Below are 19228 nucleotides of genomic sequence, written 5' to 3'. Positions count from 1 at the left end.
CCAGCTCTGTCCTTCACATATGTTAGTCACTCAATCCCCTCTACAGCCATAAAATACAGGTACTATTATTACCATCTCCCTTTTATGATGAAGAAACTGAACACAGAGAGGCTAAGTCACTTGCTTCAGGCCACACAGCCAGGAAGTGCTGGAGCCACGATCCAGAGGCAGCTGAATTAGTGGTTTTGAACAGATGAATTCCTACTTCAGGGAATTCCCTGGTGGTCCAGTGGTTAGGACTCTGCACTCGCATTGCCAAGGGCCCGGGTTTGATCCCTGGTTAGGAAACTAAAATCCCACAAGCCACGCGGTGTGGCAAAAAAAAAAAAAGAATTCCTATTTCAGAGATGAGGAAAGTGAGGCTCAGAGGGGTATGAGGGTAAGTAAGACAACTGAGGGTAAACCCAAGTCCTCGCTCTGAGAGCTGCATCTCCTCCCGCGGTCCCCACTGCCTTTTTGCTGCCTGCTGGGAGGGTAAGGCTGGAGCCCAGAGCCCAGTTAGCAAGCATGGGGAGACCCAGTGCCAAGCCCCGAGGTTGCCAGCTTCCCTCATAATTAAAGACACACATCAAAGACAGCTCCGAGGTACCATTAAAAATCCATTAAGCGAGCAAAAAATAAATCCAGAAGGTAAAACTCGGGTTGGCACACCGTGGGGAGAGGAGCACATACACATGTCCCTGATGGCCCTTAAAACGGCCTCAGGGTTTTCAGACACCAGTAAAACCGCCAGCGCCCTTTGACCCAAGCACTCTCGGCATTTGGGAACATGCCCTGAGGAAGAAGCCCAAGAGGAAACAAAATCAGAAATGTGTCTGAAGCTGCCCCTAGCCAAATCGTGGACATACCCAGATGTCCACCAGGAGAATCCAATCGTGCCGTGGCTTGTGGACAAAAACCCCTCTCTGCCCTCCCCTGGGCTGCTCAGTCCACTCTCTCATCTGCCTCACCTTTAGCCTTTACACAGGCTGTTCCCGCCACCTGGAGCACCCTTTCCACCTCTGCTCACCTGGCTATCACCTATTCATTTCTCGGCCGCAGCTAGAAGTCCTTTTCTCCCTTCCTTTCCCCCATGGGAGGGTGGGGTAGTGGGCAGGGTCCTTCTTCTGTGATACCCCAAATGACCAACCTGTGCTTCCTCTTCACATCTTCACCACACTGATTGTAAGCACTCATGCGGCGTCTGGCGCCCCCACTAGCCTGGGAGCGCATGGAGGTGGGACCAGAGCTGCGCTGGTGCTGCCCTGGCCGGGAGACCCGTGGCGCCCGCAGGGCCCATGCCCAGCGTATTCACTGCTGTGTCCCAGAGCCCCGCACAGTGCCTGGCGCAGAGATGACTCTCAGCAAACAGCCGCCGGATGCAAGATACTGATGTGACTGTGGGAAGCGGAGCCCCCGGAAGTCCGAATGAGTCTTCACAAGCACAGGACACGCGCACACGCATCGCAGTGCTGGGCGAGACAAGCAGCAGCCTCCTCTTGGCAGAAGTCACTGAGATTAAAAATCCACCTCGGGGACGCCCCTGGCGGTCCAGCGGTTAAGACTGCGCGCTTCCACTGCAGGGGGCCCGGGTTCCATCCCTGGTCGGGGAACTAAGATCCCGCACGCCGCGTGGCGCAGCCAAAAAAAAAAAGAAAATCCATCTTACTAGTGGTGATGGCTGCACAACTTGGTGAATAGACTAAAAACCACTGACTTGTTCACTTTTATTTATTTTTTTTTTATTTTATTTATTTTTTTTATTTATTTTTTACTGCGTTGAGTGTTCGTTGCTGTGCGGGGCTTTCTCTCATTGCAGCGAGCAGGGCTACTCTTCGTTGCGGTGCGCGGGCTTCTCATTGCCGTGGCTTCTCTTGTTGCGGAGCACGGGCTCTAGGCGCGCGGGTTTCAGTAGTTGTGACGCACGGGCTTAGTTGCTCCGCGGCATGTGGGATCTTCCCCAACCAGGGCTCGAACCCGTGTCCCCTGCACTGGCAGGCGGATTCTTAACCACTGCGCCACCAGGGAAGCCCTGACTTGTTCACTTTTAAAGGGTGAATTTTATGATGTGCGAATTGCATGTCAAAAAAAAATACTCCATCTTTGATGAAGCCAAGGGTGCAGTCCACATGGACTGGTTCAGAGAAGGGACCAGGACTGGACTGTTGTGCTCAGCAAATGGGATGGACGTGGAGCCTCGAAGGTTAAAATGACTTGGGCAGGGGTAGGAAAGGGACAGGCATCCCAAGTAGTGAACATTGCTGGGAGATGCTGAAGAGGCAGGAGCTTGGAGCACCCACAAGCTAAGGAATCGGGGTGACTGTGGAGGCCAAAGTGGCAGGGACAGAGCTTGGGGATGTGAGGCAACCACACAAGGATCTGGGACGGCTTAGTATGTGCCCCTGCCAAGACTGATGGGAGCAGCAGGGAAGTGACACTGTCCCTTGGGAGGCCGTGGAACCCAAGGAGCCGTGGAGCTTTTTTTTTTTTTTTAATTAATTAATTTTTATTTTTGGCTGTGTTGGGTCTTCTTGCTGCGAGTGGGCTTTCTCTCGTTGTGGCAAGCGGGGGCTACTCTTCATTGCCTTCAGTAGTTGTGGCTCGCAGGCTCAGTAGTTGTGGTGCACGGGCTTAACTGCTCCGCGGCACGTGGGATCTTCCTGAACCAGGGCTTGAACCCGTGTCCCCTGCATTGGCAGGCGGATTCTTAACCACTGCGCCACCAGGGAAGTGCCAGCAAGTCTAGTTCTAATTCAGAACCACTATGGTCAAGTTTATGCTGGAACAATGGGAACCAATATCCAAGAAGCTGGAGAGAAGATAGCTTTCTGTCTCCCTCCCTGCACTTTTTACTCCTTCCCAAAACACATGTTGAATATTTCCCACATTCCCTACCCTGAGCAGGGCACCTTACCTGTGTTAAGAAAAAAATATGATTCCCAGCTCAAGCAGGCAGAGTTGGTGCAAATATTAATAACATAGCAGATTGATATGCATGTTTATTAGCATCAAAAATCTGTGCATTCACACAGATGCTACCCAAACTTCTCTAGCAGTTATACAAACACATGTATGTATGCACACACACACACACACACACACACACTTTCTCTCTCCGCTGTCACTCCTCTATGCCTGTGCAGCCAAACCCAAACCAAGACCAGCAGGGTGTGCTCTCCTGGGGCCAGTAGCCTCCAGGGCTCCCAATCATGGTGCCTGCATGGCTGCAGCCCAAGCCTAGTCTAGGCCAGAAATGCTGGGACCCCTTCCAACCCTCTCTTGCTCTCAGAAGCCCAGGTTTGATTCTCTAGGAGATGACAGAGATTCCCCTGGAGATGTCTTCCCAGCTCGTTCGGGTGAGGCTTTGGGTGCCGGACAACATAAGGAGATCCTTGGAGCCTAGAGACACTGGACGATAAGAGAATCACTAGCCCCATTATACTGATGTGGAAACTGAGGCCCAGAGGGGCACAGAACGGGAATCACCAAGGACAGGTCTGAGATTTGGCCTCTCTCCTAACTCCTAGCTCTTTCCCTACCAACATGAAGGCTGCGTGGTGGAGAGCAGGGGTTCTTATTCTTTTTTTTCCAGCCGTGTATTGGGCACTTACTGAGTGCTAGGCACTGTGCCAAATGCTTTACACAAACTGTCTCATGCATTCCCCACAATGACCCTATGAGGTGGGTTGGATTATTCTCACTCTAAAGATGAGGGAAGTGGGGACAAGGAAAACCAAATAGCCTGCCCAAGGTCCCCAGCTTCTTAGTAGCAGGCTGGGACTCACAGTTTGGTGGTCTGAGCCCGAAGCCTGGCAACCCCACTCTGCTATGATGCCTCCCAGGTCGGGGACAGGGCTCACCTGGAATTCTGGTAGGACTTTAGGAGTTCCTTGAAACTTTTAAAGACCATGTAGGTGTCCATGTGTGTGCACACGTATTCAAACATGCATTTTCTAACGAAAGGGGCATTGCTCTTAGTAATACTTCAAAAGAATTTCTGACCCAGAAAAGGCTCAGAATCGCTGATACTGAGCAAAATCCTTGACCTTCTAGGTAGAAGTTGCTGTGGCCTTGGACAGGTCAGGACATGCCGGGGAGTTTTACTTGCAGATGTGTCGGGTGAATGTTTGAGGGTTGGTTGATTGATTTTAATGTTGGCCCTTAGGCCACCAACAGCCCAGGCAGGTCATGTCCAGTGCTCTGTCATGTGTAGCCCCAGGCCTCCAGAACCTGCTGGTCCAGGCCACCGTGGCCTGGCCTGCCCTTATCTATAGGCCTGAATTCTGACCTGTCCGCCCTGGAGGTGGAGATCTGCCAGATGCTCTTACCATGAGATGGTTGATCTTGGGCACTCCAGCACCTGGAGCAGCTCCCAGGACACCCACCACCCCAAAGCTGAGCCACACGGCCAGCATCCAGGGCCACTGAGGCCACAGGCCCACCTCCACCCACACCCAACTCCCATCATGCTGTCCGAAGGGGCCACCCCGGCCCTGGGAGCCCCCTCATCCTGCCCTAAAGGCCCAGCCAGTGGCAACAGGACCCTGGAGGGGACACTTCCTCTCAGAGGCCTCACTGGACTTCAGCCAGCCCAGACATGAGGCCAGGAGTGGAGGGACAGAGGCAGCTGAGTGGCATGCATGGAGACTGGGCTTGTCCTGAGAGTGGGGAGCTGCCAGAGTGGCCCAAGTTCTGCTGGGAAGAGGAATAAGGGTGCCAGCCCACAGGGAGCCCATTTGACCTGCCGTCTACACTGGCAGACACCAGGCTCTGAGAGCCCAGCTGCTGACTCGGATGCTCCCTCTACCTGGGGCTCCCAGGGGCTCCAGACCACTCACCGGTGTGCGCACAGGTGACCATGGGGGAAACTACATACGCCCCAGTTTCCTCATTTGTATGAGGAGAGGATTGAGAGATGGTGTCCGGGAAAGAAAGGGCCTTCCCACCGTCTGGTTCAGGACAGCACTGTGACCCAGGGCTTGGCAGGGGCAGGTTACAAGGGCTTGGGAAGCTGGAGGGGTGGTCAGCCCCCTGCCCCACCCCAGCCCAGGACCCCTGAAGGGTAACAGACTGTGGGAGAGAACTGAAGGGACAAAGGTCGGTGGGCCGGCCATCTCAGACAGGCTGAGCAGCTGGGACCCCTGCAGGGAGGCTGGCCCCCTGCTTAGGGCCCACCCACATGGACACCACCCCTTAGACCTCCAGCCGAGTGGTCCCCTGGACTCACCCTTCCCTCCAACACCCACAGGTCCCCCCGTCCCAGCACCCACCTCCTGGACATCACTCGGTCATCAATCCTGCCCCGCACTGGCCTCTCCTTTGCTCCCTGCTCACCCCGCTCCAGCTCTACGTCCACACAGGAGCCCAGGTAGGAATCTGACCTGTCACTGCCCTGCAGACATCCTTCACTGGCCTGAGGGGCCCGCAGGGTGAAAGGTAAGCAGCTTACAGGGCTGCCCTCCCGGCATCCTCTCATTCAGCTGCCCCAGCACTGCGGCACCTTGGGGCTGTTCCACTCTCCATACCTATGGTCACATTGCTCCCTCCATCTGGAGCACTGGTCCCACTGCCTCAAGGGCTGTCCTCCAAGAGGCCTTTCCTTGACCTTCTCTGAGACCTCTCAGCCCGCCCTAGGCAGCTCTGCACCTGCCTTGAGGCTCCGCAGATGGCCAGGCAGGGCAGGGAGGGCCCCTCAGAGCCTGGTGCTGACAGGGCACGTGGCAGGGCGGTGCCACACGTGAGTAAAGTTCCCAGGGGCCAAGTCCAAAATCCTCTGAAGTGGCTGGAAGAGCCAGGCCTACCTACCTAACCTCTCTGTGCCATAACACGGCAGTCAGAGCTCACACCCCACAGGCGAGGGGTCGTGGCGAGGATTTGTAGTTTAACTCGAGTACCTGCCTCCCTTAGGCTGTGAGCTCAACACGGCAGGTGTCTAATAATCACTGTCTGGTGCCAGACACAGGGCTTCCCAGGGACAAGAGGCAGAGGCCCAAGGGGGCAGGGGCTGCAGACGGCCATGGACCTCAGCCCCAAGCCCCGCTGGCCTCCCTGACCCCCAGCCCCTCACAGTACACCCACTGCTGGGCAGGTCTCACGAGCATCTCCTCCCCTCTACAGCTCACCTAGACTCTGCTCCCAGGAAGCCCCCGGACTCAACCGGCACTGCCTCCACTGACGGAGCCCTTTCTGCCCATCAGATGGTCCCACGTGGCCAGGGGCCCTTCTTGGGATGTGGGTGCTCCCAGAGGGGGTTCAGCAGAATCTGAAAGAATGGTGGGGCTGAGGTTTGGCCCAAGTGTTGGGGGTGGGGGCTTGGGAGAAAGTTTCTACCCTGAGGTCTACAGTCAAAATGAGATCAGCCATCACCCAGATATCAGATGCAAAAGGTCACGGGCCCTAGGCAAGCCCAGGTCTGCCCAGGGCCTTCCCAGGTGAGCTCCCCCTGCACAGGTGAGCACCTTCCCTCACTCTTCAGACCACTGGCCCTTTCTCAGCCTGCAGATGGAGGCTTCATAACACCTCCTTCAAGGGACTTTCTCTGACTACCTCCTAAGTTAAATCAGGGTCCCCTACTAGTCCCCCCTTCAGCACCTGCCCACTACCCTCACAGCTTGACTGTCAATGAGGCCTGGCCCTGGGAAAAGCAGGAATTCAAAATGAAGGAGACAGACATGAATCAGAAGTGTTTATTACAGAAATCTGGCCCAAAGTTCCAACTGAGTAGCCCCAGCTGAGGCTAGGCTGGCGCCCTCTGCCCAGGGCTGGGCATATGAAATAGGAAAGAATAGAAGGAGTACATCTGGGACCGAGGCCTCAGAGCTGTGAGATGATGTTGGAGGCCAGACTGCAGGTGAGGCCCGTGCCATCTGGCTCCACGTTCAGGGACTTCACGATGCCATCCTCTATCACCATGGAGAACCTGCCAGAAAGAAGTGCCGGGCCAGCTGCAACAGCCTGGGCCTGGAGGCTGGAAATGGAGACAGGTGGGGTAGCAGGGGAACCGTACAGGAAACCCTCCTCCTTTTACCTCTTCAGCCGTCGATTCCCAAAGAGGGACACCAGTGAATCATCTAGTAACAAATCTGTCTCCTGAAAAGAGAAGCAAAGGAAAGGTCAGGAACTCCCAGACCTGGCTGGTCCCCACACTGGCCATGTCCCTCCAAGTCCCTGCTTCCAAGATGGAGGCTAGGGGGGCGGGTGCACTCACCTTTCCAAAGGCCCCAGTGGGGTCGGCCAGGAGCCGAACCTAAGGAGAAAGTAAGGTCACAAGAAAAATCTCCTGCTTGGCCCCGATCCCCCGCAGGACCAACACCTCACCTTGCCTTCTGTGCTGTGCGCTCGTCCCCACTCTTCAGTCACAAAGACATCATTAACGCTCAGACACGCCACCACCTCGATGCCCTTGGCCTTCAGAGCGCCAGCCTGCTCCACGTACCCTGGCAGGTGGGTCTGGGGAGGGGAAACAAAGAATCAGAAGATGGATAATTGCCTCTGCTCCTCAGCCTACTCTTCATCTCTAGGCCCTCCTCACTTCCCTACTTCAACAGCTCTGATCAGACAATGAGAACTGTGTAAGCCACAGTTCCTTTTTGCCTTGGCCACTAGGAAGCTCGGATCCAAACTTAAGTGTTCCTTGGACAAGACCGTGAACTTCCCATGGGCAGGACTATGTCTCATTCACCCAAGTCCCAAGTCCCTTCCACAGTGCCTGTCACCCAGCAGGATCAATGAGAGGTGTTGGATTTCATTGCATCACCTTCTCTCCTACATTCCTGGTACCTGTTCACAGCCTCAACTTATTTTTTAAAAACCCAATAACGGTTTTTTAACTGTCACATCATCTACATCCTCTTGGTACAAGCTACCCCAGGACTATGTAAAGGACTAATGAACAATACAAACATGTACACAAGATCCCAATTGCTGAGCCTCAGAAGGGCAGCCCTCACCTTGGAACAGCCGGGGGTAAAGGCCCCAGGGACTCCAAAGAGCACCCCCTTCTTGCCCTTGAACAGCTCTGCCAGGTTCACCTTGTTCCCAGGCTTCCCTTCGAATACCACCACCGATGGGATGGCATCTCCCACCTAGAGGGAATGACACCAAGGTAAGGAGTGGGGGGGGGGGGTGCAGGAGGCCAAGGCCAGGGCAGCAGCAGGTGGTGGATGGCGCACAAAGGGCCAAGTAGCCCTGCCTGGTCCGGTGGAGCCAGGGTTGACACCCAGCGGGAAAGTCCAACCCTGTCAGAGCTTCCAGAGGTCCCTCCCCAGCAACCACCTGGTTACCCCACATCCTCCAGGTTTCAAGGTGGCCCTATTCCTCTTAAGGGCCAGTTGGTGACAACAGAAAACGGGAGAGGCCTCTCCGGGTGTCGCAAGAGGTTGAGTAAACAAGCTGAGTTACAGGAAAGGACTGGGGTAGATGGGCAGGAGGAGGGGAGGAGGAGGCCCTGACAACACGGAGGGAGGGGATCCCGGCCACGGCTGGGTGTCCCACCCTCAAGAAGAGAAAAAGGGAAGGCAGCAGAAGGTGGGAAAGTTGGCGAGTGGGGAGCAGGTTCCTACATCCAGAGGGTAGAGAATAAAAGAAGGAATCCCTTGAAGGGGGAGGGATCAGTCTACCTGGGAGTGTGTGAGGGCTTCATGGGGCCAGAGAAGGTAGAGAGAAGGGGGGAAAGTCAGGGGTGAGGGGAGTGCCTCTGAGAAACCCAGCAGTTGGTTGTAGGATGAAGCACAAGGAGGGGGGAGATCTCAAAAGACTGTGGGGCAAAGGGGACTCCCAAGGAGCTGGGGATGGTTCCAGAAGATGAGAAGGGTGAAAAACTCAGAAGTGTGGGAATTGGCCACGAGTGGAGTGCAATGGGGGCGGGAAGGTATGGAGGAGGGCACGTATGGGGATTGAAAAGGGTAAAGGAGATGGTTCCATAAGGTGGGGGAAGCCATGGTACTCAATCTCCTGAAAATGGTGAAGACTCAACACAGGTGTCCCAAGGTGGATGAGGAAGGGAGACGAGGGGAAGGCCCAAAAGCCTTGACTGTCCCAGGAGATGGGGCACGAGGCCCCTAAAACTGGCGACAACGTTGCAGCCACAGGGTCTTGATGAAGGGATGAGGGGGGGACAGACGGCGGGAGGAGCCTCTAGGGCAGCGGGGAGGGGTCCGGAGGGTAAGAAAGAGGGTGACTCTCCCCCAGACAAGCGGGACGAAGGGGCTTGGGCAAACAGGCGGGGGGCCGGGGGCGCCGCGAAGAGGTCAGGCCTGGCTGGGCCAACGGTCACCTTGATCGGGGCCATGCCTACAGCAGCGCTTCTGAAACCTCGGACCCCGCCAAGCGTCCACTCTAGGCCTCCTTTCACGCACCCTCCAGCTCCCGCTGCTGCCGCCGCCGCCGCCCACTCAACGACGGCCGCCCGAGAGACCGCCGAGCCCCCTCTACCGCCCAGGGTGCACAGCCACGCCAGCGGCATGCCGGGCCTCGAAGCCACAATTGCCCCGCCCCTGCCTCACGGCTAAGGTAGAAGGCTGGGCGGGACAAAGGTGCTACCACGCAATCCTGCGAATCGCGGAGCAAAAGGCGGGGCGTAGGTCGCCCCGGCCCACTGCGAGGCGCCTCCACTGCGCAGGCGCGGGCGCCGCGCTCAGGGCAGAGTCTTCGACACGGGTCGGCTCATCTGCATTAGGGACTGGATCTCTTGCGCACTTGCAAATGGGCGGAGCTTTCGGCTGCGGGGCAGCTTATTTGCATGCAAGGATAGGGTGCTGCTGTTTTGATTGGCATAATTTACGGATTGGGGCAGTATTTCCGTTCCTTAACCGAGGAACGATGGTGTCAGGCGCCTGTGTAGGAGTAAAGCATATTTACTTTGCATTCCACGAAGGCCCCTGCATTGCAGCTGTTTTACATAGTTGTATTGTACACGACTTGTAGCAATTTGAGGTTTGCCTCAGCCAAAACCACTGGGCCTGCGCCGTAGCAATCTCCTGCCAAAACGCTTCCGGGAGCAGCGCTTGATCCCATCCGACCTCCGCTCCGGCGAGAACGGGAAGTTTAGTAAGTTCGCCGTTTCCGCTCCTCCCAGCTGTCCAATAGGATAGAGCGGAGCAGCCCCGGAAATAACGCCAGGGGAATCTGGCCTCCTTCCGGTTCCGGCTTTGCGAGAGCGCGTAGCGTCGACATGAAGCTGCTCACCCACAACCTGCTGAGCTCGCATGTGCGGGGGGTGGGGCCCCGTGGCTTCCCCCTGCGCCTCCAGGTACCGGCCGGGGGAGATCTTGGGCCCCTCTCCTGGGGGCGGCGGTAGGAGAACCAAGATCTGGTCCCTGCCTAACTAAATCTCTCCACCGCGCAGGCCACCGAGGTCCGCATCAGCCCTGTGGAGTTCAACCCCGACTTCGTAGCTCGTATGATACCCAAAGTGGAGTGGGCGGCGCTTCTGGAGGCTGCCGACACCGTGAGGACCCTCGTTTTCTCCCGTGCACACCTTGGGAGGGGGTGGTCTCCCCGCAGCCCTTTACACCAGGCCAGGGAGCCTGGCCTCAGGGCGAGTGACGGGGATACCCAGAGATGATTTAGGCCTCTTGCCCACAGTTGCATCTGGTCGAGGTGCCCAAAGAGCCGATTCAGGGATATGAGCGTGACGAGAGATTTCTGAGACAGATGCACCACGTTCTGCTGGAGGTGAGAACCGGCCCGTTACTTGCTTCCTGGCCATACACCCACATCTGGAGGCTGTCAGTGCTCAGCTCTCTTCCCCTCTTCCCGCAGGTGGATGTGTTGGAGGGCACCCTGCAGTGCCCAGAGTCGGGACGTCTGTTCCCCATCAGCCGTGGGATCCCCAACATGCTGCTGAGTGATGAGGAAACTGAGACTTAAAAGCGTGCCAGGCCCGTTTTTCATTTTGTGAGCGTGTGTATCTTTGTTTACGTATATCCTGTTTGCTACTTCTATCCTGTGTATCCCCAACCCTTGGTCCAGTGACACACCAAACACACGGTGTTCTTGAGCTCGGTATTATATTTTTTTTCTCATTAAAGGTTCAAAACCAAAAGCGGTTTCTCTTTGCAGCAAATATACATTAAAATAGAGTCTCTGTACAGCCGAGGGCTCTGGGCCCTGGCCTGCCCCATGTCCCTGCGCCTCCCTGGCCAAACCCAAAAATAAATATAGTGTTATTGCTCTGCAGGGCATAGAGACAGTGCTCTCCCTACCCCGTGAGGAGGCTGGGTGGGAGCTGATGTGGGCGCCCTGGCCACCCCAGGGGCCCAGAGGCTGGAGCCTGCTTGGAGTTATTGCTTCAAGGTGGGGGGCAGTAATGCCCAATGCAAATGATGAGGAAAGGAGCGAAGGGAGCAGGGGCCTTTGCTCTCCAAATCCCTCTCTGTTCTGGAGAGGAAGTCGGATTAAGCAGCAGCAAAAGCATCACCCACTGGGAGACTGTGGCCTCCACCCCCTTCCCTCCCTGAGATCAGGCTTCTGCCCCCCCACCCCCACCCCCACACGCACACACACACACACACGTCCCCTACAGCCCCCTATGGCTTCCGCAAGGCCCCCTACACCCTGAGGGCACGTTATGGCTTGCGAGGGGCAGCACTGTGCCCAGAGCCTGGGCATGCACGTTCCCAGCTTCTGACACCCCCCTGGGAGGGGGGAGGGGAGGGCGTAGGGCCTGCTCCAGCTGATGGTGTTGCCCTGGCCCTGCCAGCAGGCTGTGGCACTGCCCAGACCCCAGCTCTGCCCCATTGGGGCTGACCCCGTGCTGGGCGGGTCCTGCCAGCACCCCCACCCGTGCCCAGCCCTCGCCTCAGTCCATCATGGCCTCAAGCATCTCCAGGAACAGCTTGTGCATGGGCACCTTGCCCTCCAGCTTCACCCCATAGAAATGGGCCAGCACTTTGCCTGCCGTCTGGCGAAGGAGCGGTAGTGTAAGCAGCAGCCTGCCTGCCCGCCTCCGCTCAGCACCCCCTCCGGGGCCCGCCCGACCAGCTTCATACTCCAGCAGGGCCTCGTGTAGAGCTTCTCGAAGCTGCTCCACAGCCTCAGCATCTTCAATGTGCACAGAGTCTGCAAGGAAAGGCGAGAGAGCTGTTGACACGGGCCGTCTCCAGAAAGGGCAGTGCCGCATCTGCCTGGGCACTGCTGGATGGGTCCCAACCAGGAGCCAGACAAGGATTTGCTGAAGCACCACCCACTGGCCCTGCCCATGAGCCAGGGCCCACCCTTTCTCCCTCGGCTATGGCCACCTCCCGTCCCCATCACCTTTTCTCTCACTAAATGGTTCACCTTTCCACAAAAGTATGGACACCAGGGCTCAAAATCCTGCATGCAGTTCTTGGACCTGTCCTTGCCTGGCCTTGTGACTTTCAGGAAGTCACTGTTCTTCCCCTAAGCTACAGTTTTCCTTGTCTGCAAAATGGGACTGTGCCACCATCAGAGTTAAAAACCGGAGGGCCTTATAAAGAGACCTGTCGCACTTGGCCAGGCTCACCTGAGTTGGCGAGGGCCAGGGCCTTCAGCAGGACGTACTCCTCGCGCTCCAGCCGCAGGGCCTGCAGTCGCCGCACCAGCTGCAACAGGGCAGCCCCCAGTTCCCCCAGGCCAGCTGCTCGAGCCCCCTCTTCATCCAGGACCAGGTCCTCGGCGAAGGCCAGCTCGTCCTGCAGTGGCAGTGAGCGCTGGGCCACGCCCAACACCAGGACCTCCATCCACACGCTCTGCAGAACTGACATCTGGTCAGACAGCGACAGTGACGAGAAACCTGGAGGGCAGTGGGGGGTAGAGCTGGCTGAGCAAGCGCACCAGAGCAGGCATGGCCTGGCCTACCCAGGAAAGCCCCACATCGCCTGGGCCCTTTACCTGGGATGCTCTTGGCCCAGCTGATGGTGACCACGATCTCTCGGTCAAAGAGGTCACAGAGGGTAGCCACGGCTGGGAGGTGTCCATCAGGGCCCGCTGGGTCGGGCATGGCATACAGCTTCTCAGGCTCAACCACCAGCAGGTGGGACACCAGTGCATTCACCGGGGCTGCAGTGATAGTTGGAAGAGGCACTCGAATTCATCACCTTGCCAGCCCTTCAGGGTCAAACATCTTCCCAGAGTCAGTCCCCCTGTGGCCTTCCTCAATAGCCACTGGCCAGCCAGGCTCAGACACCTCTCTCCGGGAAGGGCCGCACTATCTCCCAGGGAAAGCGTCTGTTTGTGGACAGGTTCTGAGCGTTAGAAAACCTTCCCTGCTCCCAGCTGTACTGCTCGAGGCCTGACATAGAAAAGGGTATTTTTGTAAATACTTCTTGGGGGAAATGAGTAAACGAATAGATGAAGGGAAGATTTGGGTCTCAGTGCCCAAGATAACGACTATCCCGGGTGAATGACGTCAGACAGGTCTCCCATGTCCGAGCTCCACCCCAACCCCAGAGCCCCCAAAGACCCCACCGTGCTCTCACCTGTCTTCCGAGGGCCTCCAGCTACTGCCAGAGGTCCAGCAGGGAAGGGGCCTGGGAAGGGCAGCGGGTCCACCTCTGGCCGCCGCTTGTACTTCTGTCGCCCACCCCGGACACGGTCCAGACGTACCCCTTGAATTGTAGGACAGGGCTGTGTTCATGGGGCTGGGGCTGGCCTGCTCTCCAGAGCCCACCTGCCCAGCCCAGTCCGCCAGAACTTCTCAGGCCTTGCCCAGCCCGACCCCGTGCGCCCAGCGCCCCCGCCTTGCCCAGGCCCCCGCCAGCGCTCACCCTCCTTGAGCATGCCCACCCGCAGGCACTTGGTGAAGCGACAGGCCTGGCAGGCCTTGCGTCTCCGCTTGGTGATCTCGCACTCGTTGGAAGCCGGACAGCTGTACTCGATGCTCCCTGCCAGGAAGAGGCAGGGCTCCAGTGGCGGCCTCCCGGGGCCCGGAGGAGGCCCAGCGGACAGGAGTGCCCTGACTCACCCCAGGTAAGCACAGGTCTGGGGAGAGCAGGAGTGCTGTGAATGGGGCAGGGAAGCCCGAGCACTGAAGGGAAAGGCCACTGGGCTAGGGGCCCCAGCCTGGGCAAGGGAGGGGCTGGGACCAGAGGAGTCGGGCTGCACCTGGCCCAAGCTTCTTGTCAAGTCACGTTTCTGGGCTGTGCTGCTCTCATCAAGGGCCACAGTGGCCTCCACATTGCTACATCAAGCGGTCAATTCTCATCCTTATGTCATTTGGCCCAATGGAGCATCTAATGCCATTGATCCCTCCTAGAAACACTTTTCTTCTTTTGTTTCTAGGACATCACACTCCCGGCTTTCCTCCCACCTCACTGCCACCTTGTGGCTTCTGTGCATCGGCCCACGCTCCTTCCATTGAAGACCCCTAGGGTGGCCCTCCGACCTGTCTCCACCGACTCACTCCAATGGTGACCTCACCAAGTCGTGGGCTTTCAAATCTCCGTCTCTGGCCTAGACCAGCCTGAACTCTAGATGTATCCCACTGCCTCCTCCTGCGCGCCTGGAAGACACTACAAACTTAACCAGTTCTAGATGGAGCCCCCAACCTACCCCTCCAAAACCTGCAACCCCATTTGTCCAGCTGCTCAAGCAGAAATCTAGGAGACATTTTTAATTCCTCTCTCACACCGCAAACCCAACCCACTGACAGATCCTGGTGGGCTTCACCTCCTAATATGTCCAGAAGCGCCCCTCTTCTGCCCCTGGCAACTGTTTCTACCCTTGACCAGAGTCACTGTCACCTCCCCTTCTGCTCTGTCTTTGCCTCCTTCGGTTACTGTCAACACAGAGGCATCCTATTAAACCTAAGACAGGGAGGTCCCCAGCGGTCCAGGGGTGCATTTCTCCTCACAGCCTGCTCTCTCCTACACCCTACCTGGGCCGCTTCAGCCCAAGACACCTCTTCAGGGAGGCACTCTAGAGTCCCAGACCCAGCCAGGTTCCCTGGCACACACCCTGCGCCTCGCCCTCCGGCACGCACCACAGCTGTACTGTACCAACTGCGTGCGGTTCATTGTTCTCTCTCTCTCTCTCTCTCTCTCTCGCTCTCTCTCTCGCTCTCTCTCTCTCTCGCTCTCTCTCTCGCTCTCTCTCGCTCTCTCTCTCTCTCTCTCTCTCTCGCCTCTGCTGGAATGTAAACTGCTTGAGGACAGGAGCGATCCTGCCTTAGTCCCAGCTATGCCCCCACACCTGGAACAGTGGCCAGGACAGCAGAGCACAAGTTTGTGAAGAGCAAGGATCCTGGAGGCTGCCACTTACCAACGGTGTGACCTTGGGCAAGTCCCACACCTAAGCCCTCGAACCCTCAGTTTCCCCATCTGTAAAACTGGGATGACTAAAAACTACTTCTGGGCTTCCCCGGTGGCGCAGTGGTTAAGAATCTGCCTGCCGATGCTAGGGCACACGGGTTCGAGCCCTGGTCCAGGAAGATCCCACATGCGGCAGAGCAGCTAAGCCCATGCGCCACAACTACTGAGCCTGCGCTCTACAGCCCACGAGCCACAACTACTGAGCTCACACGCCACAACTGCCAAAGCCCGCGCACCTAGAGCCCGTGCTCCGCAACAAGAGAAGCCACCGCAATGAGAAGCCCGTGCACCGCAATGAAGAGTAGTCCCCGCTCGCCGCAACTAGAGAAAGCCCGCACATAGCAACGAAGACCCAACACAGCCAAAAATAATAAACAAATAAAATAAAAAAATAAATATAAAACTTTATAAAAAAAACTACTTCTTACAAAGGTGAGTTGTGAGAACTAAATGGGAAAATCAAGGTAAGACATTTAACACAGCTCACAGCACCTAAATGCTCAATAAATGATCACTATTTACGGCTAGTGCTCGATAAATATTTGTCAACAGAGAACGAAGCATTCCAGGGTGGGTAGGAGACACCTGGACCCGGACCTGGACCTGTTGGCTCAGGTCTTCAGGGCCAGAAGGGAGCACAGAGCTTTTAGACCAGCGGGTCTCAGCCAAGTCAAAACTTGCTAGAATGTCACAATCAGTCGTGAGGCATCTGTCCAAAGTTCAGTTATTAGTAATAAGCAGAGGCAACAGTCTGGCCTTTACGAGCTTAGCTCTGGACCTCAATCGACCCAAGTTCATATCTTGTTTCTGCCATTTTTCTACCTGCGGGACCTGAACAAAGTTTTGAAAACCTCTCTGGGCTTCAGTTATAATAGTGCTGGCACCTTAGAGATTGCTGTGTGGATAACTGAGAGCATAAATGTACCAGGGTACAGTGCCTGGCACTCAAGAAATGTTCTCAAAAAGGCTACATGTTATAACCCCCAAGTAACCAATGGTCTATATAAAAATATAAGTAATGGGCACATCCCAAATAATGCTTATTACATCACCATCTTGCTCACTCATATTTTGATATGCTTTCCTGAGTGAGAAAAATTCAGTGAGTACTATTGGCAGGGATGCCTAATAGTCTTTTTAAAGTTAGGTGCTGAAATACAACGTAGCCACTCTCAGTTACCCGTAAAAACCTGCCTTGTGCTCGTGCTGCTTTGGGGAAATCAACACAAAAGGGGGCATGTTCTCTGCTGGTGAGAGGGCAGCAGCTGCTGGAAGCAAGAATAAAGTTTAGGAGCAGGCAGAGGCTGCTTTGAATTTTTCAGAGCCGCTGTGGAAGGTGCTGGGCCCAGAGTACCCAGAAACTTAGGAAGCATCTTGAGTCCCACTCTCACACCCCACATCCAATCCATCAACACATCCTGGTGGCTTTATTTAACGCTTAAGGGAAAGGACGTTCCTGGGAGGTAGGAGGGCCTGGGAACTCCAGGCTGCCAACCCCAAGTGGTACCACGGCAGCCTGGGGGCCTCCTGCCACCCAGCAGTGCACCAACTGGGGAGCGCCAGGCCCAGAGGGCAAAGGGCACAGGAGGGGGGTGGGGGCTCACCCTGGATGGTCCTCTTGAAGAAGGCTTTGCAGGCCTCACAGGATGCCACACCATAGTGGTAGCCGGAGGCCACGTCCCCACAGACCAGGCAGAGGCGTTTGGGCAGGGAGCTGAGCACCAGCTTCCCACCACCCTGCTCGCCAGGCCCAGCCCCCTCCCCATCCTCCTCCTCCTTGTGGCCTGGGAGGCAGCGGGTGGGAGCTGGGCCAGGGGCCAGGGCCACGGGGGGCTCAGTCTCAGTCTCCGAGGAACCCTTTGGGCTGTCAGGACTGGCTGGCTCTGCCTTGATGTAGAGAGGCTCAATGCCCACCACCTGGCTGGACATGGCGCTGGTCACCTGCGGGAAGAGACCCGTCAGGTCACAGGGAGGCACTGGGATGGGGGATGGAGACACCCTGTCACCCTGGTTGCCCAACCCCGGGCCTGGGGCCAGGCTTCCAGGCTCAGCAAGAGGGTGGGGGGGACAGAGTCCAAGGAAGGCTGCCCATGAAGAGCCCCCCCCCCGCTGTTGCCATGGAAACAGAGTCTCCAGAGCCAGTAACTGACAGCAGGTCTCCCACTTGGGAAACTGCAGGAGGCTTGGAAACCCCCTACTCCCACCCAGGCCAAGGAATAGGGTAACCTAAGTGCCCAAGCAACCTTCAACCCCGTCTGGAATCCCCAGCCAGGAGTGAGATACCTCTCAAATTTTCTCCAGATGTTAGAGAGCTCAGTGATCTCCCCCACACCTGGGTATCCTCCGTTCAAGAGCAAAACTAAACTGAGGCACACAAACCCAAGGGCAGTTGATGTGCTCACACATGCGTGTGTGTTTACACCCTCACACTCCCACTCACCTGGGTCCTCAGGTGTCCTCACCTGCGCACACACGCTCACACGCAATCACTCTCCTGGGCAGGTTCACACTCACACATGTCCTTTCCCAAACCCCAGCTCTCACTCATGCTCCCGTTTGCCTTCGCACACTCCTCCTGCAGTGCACACCCCATAACAAAGTCACACCCAAGGCTCATAATCACACTCTCGCTCACACACTCTTACACTCTCACTATGCCCCCACACTCACACACACACACACAGGCATAGTCCCTTGTGGAAACACATTCAGAGCCTCTCACACCTGACACATCGCCACCTCCTGCCTCAGGCACACCAGCGGGCGCAGCTCCACCTCCTTGCACCCCCTCCAGCACATTCGCTCTTACACTCCTGCTGCCGCAGAGTCCTCCACCACGGGGCGCCCCGCCCCCCCCAACCTGCGCACACCTACGGGAAGTTGCCTAAAGTTGCTGCGCCTCCCCTCCCCCTCCGCCCGCGGGGGACCTCTATCAGGTTATCAGGAAGTAATGGGGGAGCGCCAAGGAGGAGGAAGTTCTCCCCTGCCAGTGCGATGACCTTTGACCCAGAGAGGAGGGTGGCCCTAGGCCCCTTCGAGCGCCCCCACGTGGTCTTCAAAGCCCCTTCCCCGACAGGGAACCCTTCCCATCGTCCAGCCCGGTCCTCCCCTGGGACTTCGGCATGCTCCAGGTGCCGGACTGAACCCTGCCCTGGGACTGGATCCGAAGCCCAAGCCCGACCCTGGTCTCAGGCCGGCGCCCTAAGACCTGGACGCCATATCCCGCCCAGACCCTGACCCTGTCTGGCTTTCGACCGGGTCCCGACCGTGACCCGGGCCGGACCCCGCCTGGAGCCCGCCCCCCGCCCGCCTCCCTGCCCCGCTCGCACATGGCTCCGGCGCACCGCCCGCCCACCCTCCAGCGGCGCTCCCCTCCGCCCCCGGACCTGGGGCCCCGGCAGGGCGGGCGGGCAGGCATGGGGGCCAAGCGGCCCGGAGCGCCGAGGTGAGCCTGGGGCCGCGGGCGGCCCCTCCTCCGCCGCCTCCTCGGGCCGCGCCGCCCTGCCGCGCCGCGTCCCCTCACTCGGCGGCGCCGCCGGCGGCTTGTAGGACACAAAAGGACATCGCGGCCGCTTCCTACTCCGCTTCCTCCAGCTGACAGCGGGGGCGGGGCTGGCCTGCGCATGCAAAGCAGGGGGCGGGGCCCAGCGCCCTATGCTAATCAGGCAAGTGGCCGAGCAGCGCCTGCGCGCCGGGACGTGTCGGGGCGGAGCCGGCGAAGCCAGCGGGCGGGCCTTCATGAAGGCCTCGCCCAGCCGCCGCCGAGCCACAGCGGCGTACTTGTTTGCGTATGCGGCCGCTGAGAGGGCGTGGCCAGAGGAGACGCGGAGAGGCTACGGGAGGGGGTGGGGCCAGGAGCGTTCTTACGTAAAGAAGGAGGCGGGGTGCGCTGTGCGCAAGGGATATGGGAGAGGTAGTTCAGCGGCCGCCTCTGAGGGTCCGGGAGACGACATACATATGTAAATGAGAGGGCGGGACCA

At 57.6% G+C, this 19228-nt stretch overlaps 3 protein-coding genes and 1 non-coding gene across 4 annotated transcripts; 2 read left to right on the top strand and 2 right to left on the bottom strand.

The window, feature by feature from the left end:
• Positions 1–215: 215 nt before the first annotated feature.
• TRNAA-CGC (transfer RNA alanine (anticodon CGC)) lies at positions 216–288 on the top strand. The gene has a single exon. It is a non-coding gene; the product is annotated as a tRNA-Ala (tRNA).
• A 6363-nt stretch (positions 289–6651) lies between these two features.
• Positions 6652–9597, bottom strand: PRDX5 (peroxiredoxin 5). The gene is made up of 6 exons (XM_061201964.1): positions 9254–9597; positions 7929–8063; positions 7297–7428; positions 7187–7225; positions 7007–7068; positions 6652–6898 (listed from the first exon to the last, which is right to left on the bottom strand). Exons 1-6 carry the CDS (start codon positions 9440–9442, stop codon positions 6793–6795), a joined length of 663 nt encoding a protein of 220 aa, XP_061057947.1. The 5' UTR covers positions 9443–9597; the 3' UTR covers positions 6652–6792.
• Positions 9598–10101: 504 nt separating this feature from the next.
• On the top strand, positions 10102–11023 carry TRMT112 (tRNA methyltransferase activator subunit 11-2). Its single transcript, XM_061201965.1, has 4 exons — positions 10102–10228; positions 10325–10426; positions 10564–10653; positions 10741–11023. Exons 1-4 carry the CDS (start codon positions 10151–10153, stop codon positions 10846–10848), a joined length of 378 nt encoding a protein of 125 aa, XP_061057948.1. The 5' UTR covers positions 10102–10150; the 3' UTR covers positions 10849–11023.
• Positions 10972–18848, bottom strand: ESRRA (estrogen related receptor alpha). Its single transcript, XM_061201963.1, has 7 exons — positions 18635–18848; positions 16853–17189; positions 13707–13823; positions 13419–13547; positions 12832–12999; positions 12464–12733; positions 10972–12039 (listed from the first exon to the last, which is right to left on the bottom strand). Exons 2-7 carry the CDS (start codon positions 17175–17177, stop codon positions 11780–11782), a joined length of 1269 nt encoding a protein of 422 aa, XP_061057946.1. The 5' UTR covers positions 17178–17189; positions 18635–18848; the 3' UTR covers positions 10972–11779.
• Between the last annotated feature and the right edge of the window lie 380 nt (positions 18849–19228).

Source organism: Eubalaena glacialis, chromosome 10 (assembly GCF_028564815.1).
Source record: "Eubalaena glacialis isolate mEubGla1 chromosome 10, mEubGla1.1.hap2.+ XY, whole genome shotgun sequence".
NCBI lineage: Eukaryota > Metazoa > Chordata > Mammalia > Artiodactyla > Balaenidae > Eubalaena > Eubalaena glacialis.
This window is presented reverse-complemented; position numbering and strand designations above follow the sequence as displayed.

Bases quoted from the DNA above. Each gene is read 5' to 3' on its own strand.
- PRDX5 (XM_061201964.1), bottom strand. From the start codon at position 9,442: ATGCCGCTGGCGTGGCTGTGCACCCTGGGCGGTAGAGGGGGCTCGGCG. The intron at 8,064-9,253 runs GTGACCGTTGGC...CATTCCCTCTAG, and splicing joins TAGGCATGGCCCCGATCAAG to GTGGGAGATGCCATCCCATC. The intron at 6,899-7,006 runs GTAAAAGGAGGA...TCTTTCTGGCAG, and splicing joins GGGAATCGACGGCTGAAGAG to GTTCTCCATGGTGATAGAGG.
- TRMT112 (XM_061201965.1), top strand. From the start codon at position 10,151: ATGAAGCTGCTCACCCACAACCTGCTGAGCTCGCATGTGCGGGGGGTG. The intron at 10,427-10,563 runs GTGAGGACCCTC...TCTTGCCCACAG, and splicing joins TTCTGGAGGCTGCCGACACC to TTGCATCTGGTCGAGGTGCC. The intron at 10,654-10,740 runs GTGAGAACCGGC...CTCTTCCCGCAG, and splicing joins TGCACCACGTTCTGCTGGAG to GTGGATGTGTTGGAGGGCAC.
- ESRRA (XM_061201963.1), bottom strand. From the start codon at position 17,177: ATGTCCAGCCAGGTGGTGGGCATTGAGCCTCTCTACATCAAGGCAGAG. The intron at 13,824-16,852 runs GTGAGCCCCCAC...TCTTCCTGGCAG, and splicing joins CTTCAAGAGGACCATCCAGG to GGAGCATCGAGTACAGCTGT. The intron at 13,548-13,706 runs GTGAGCGCTGGC...CTACAATTCAAG, and splicing joins GGTGGGCATGCTCAAGGAGG to GGGTACGTCTGGACCGTGTC.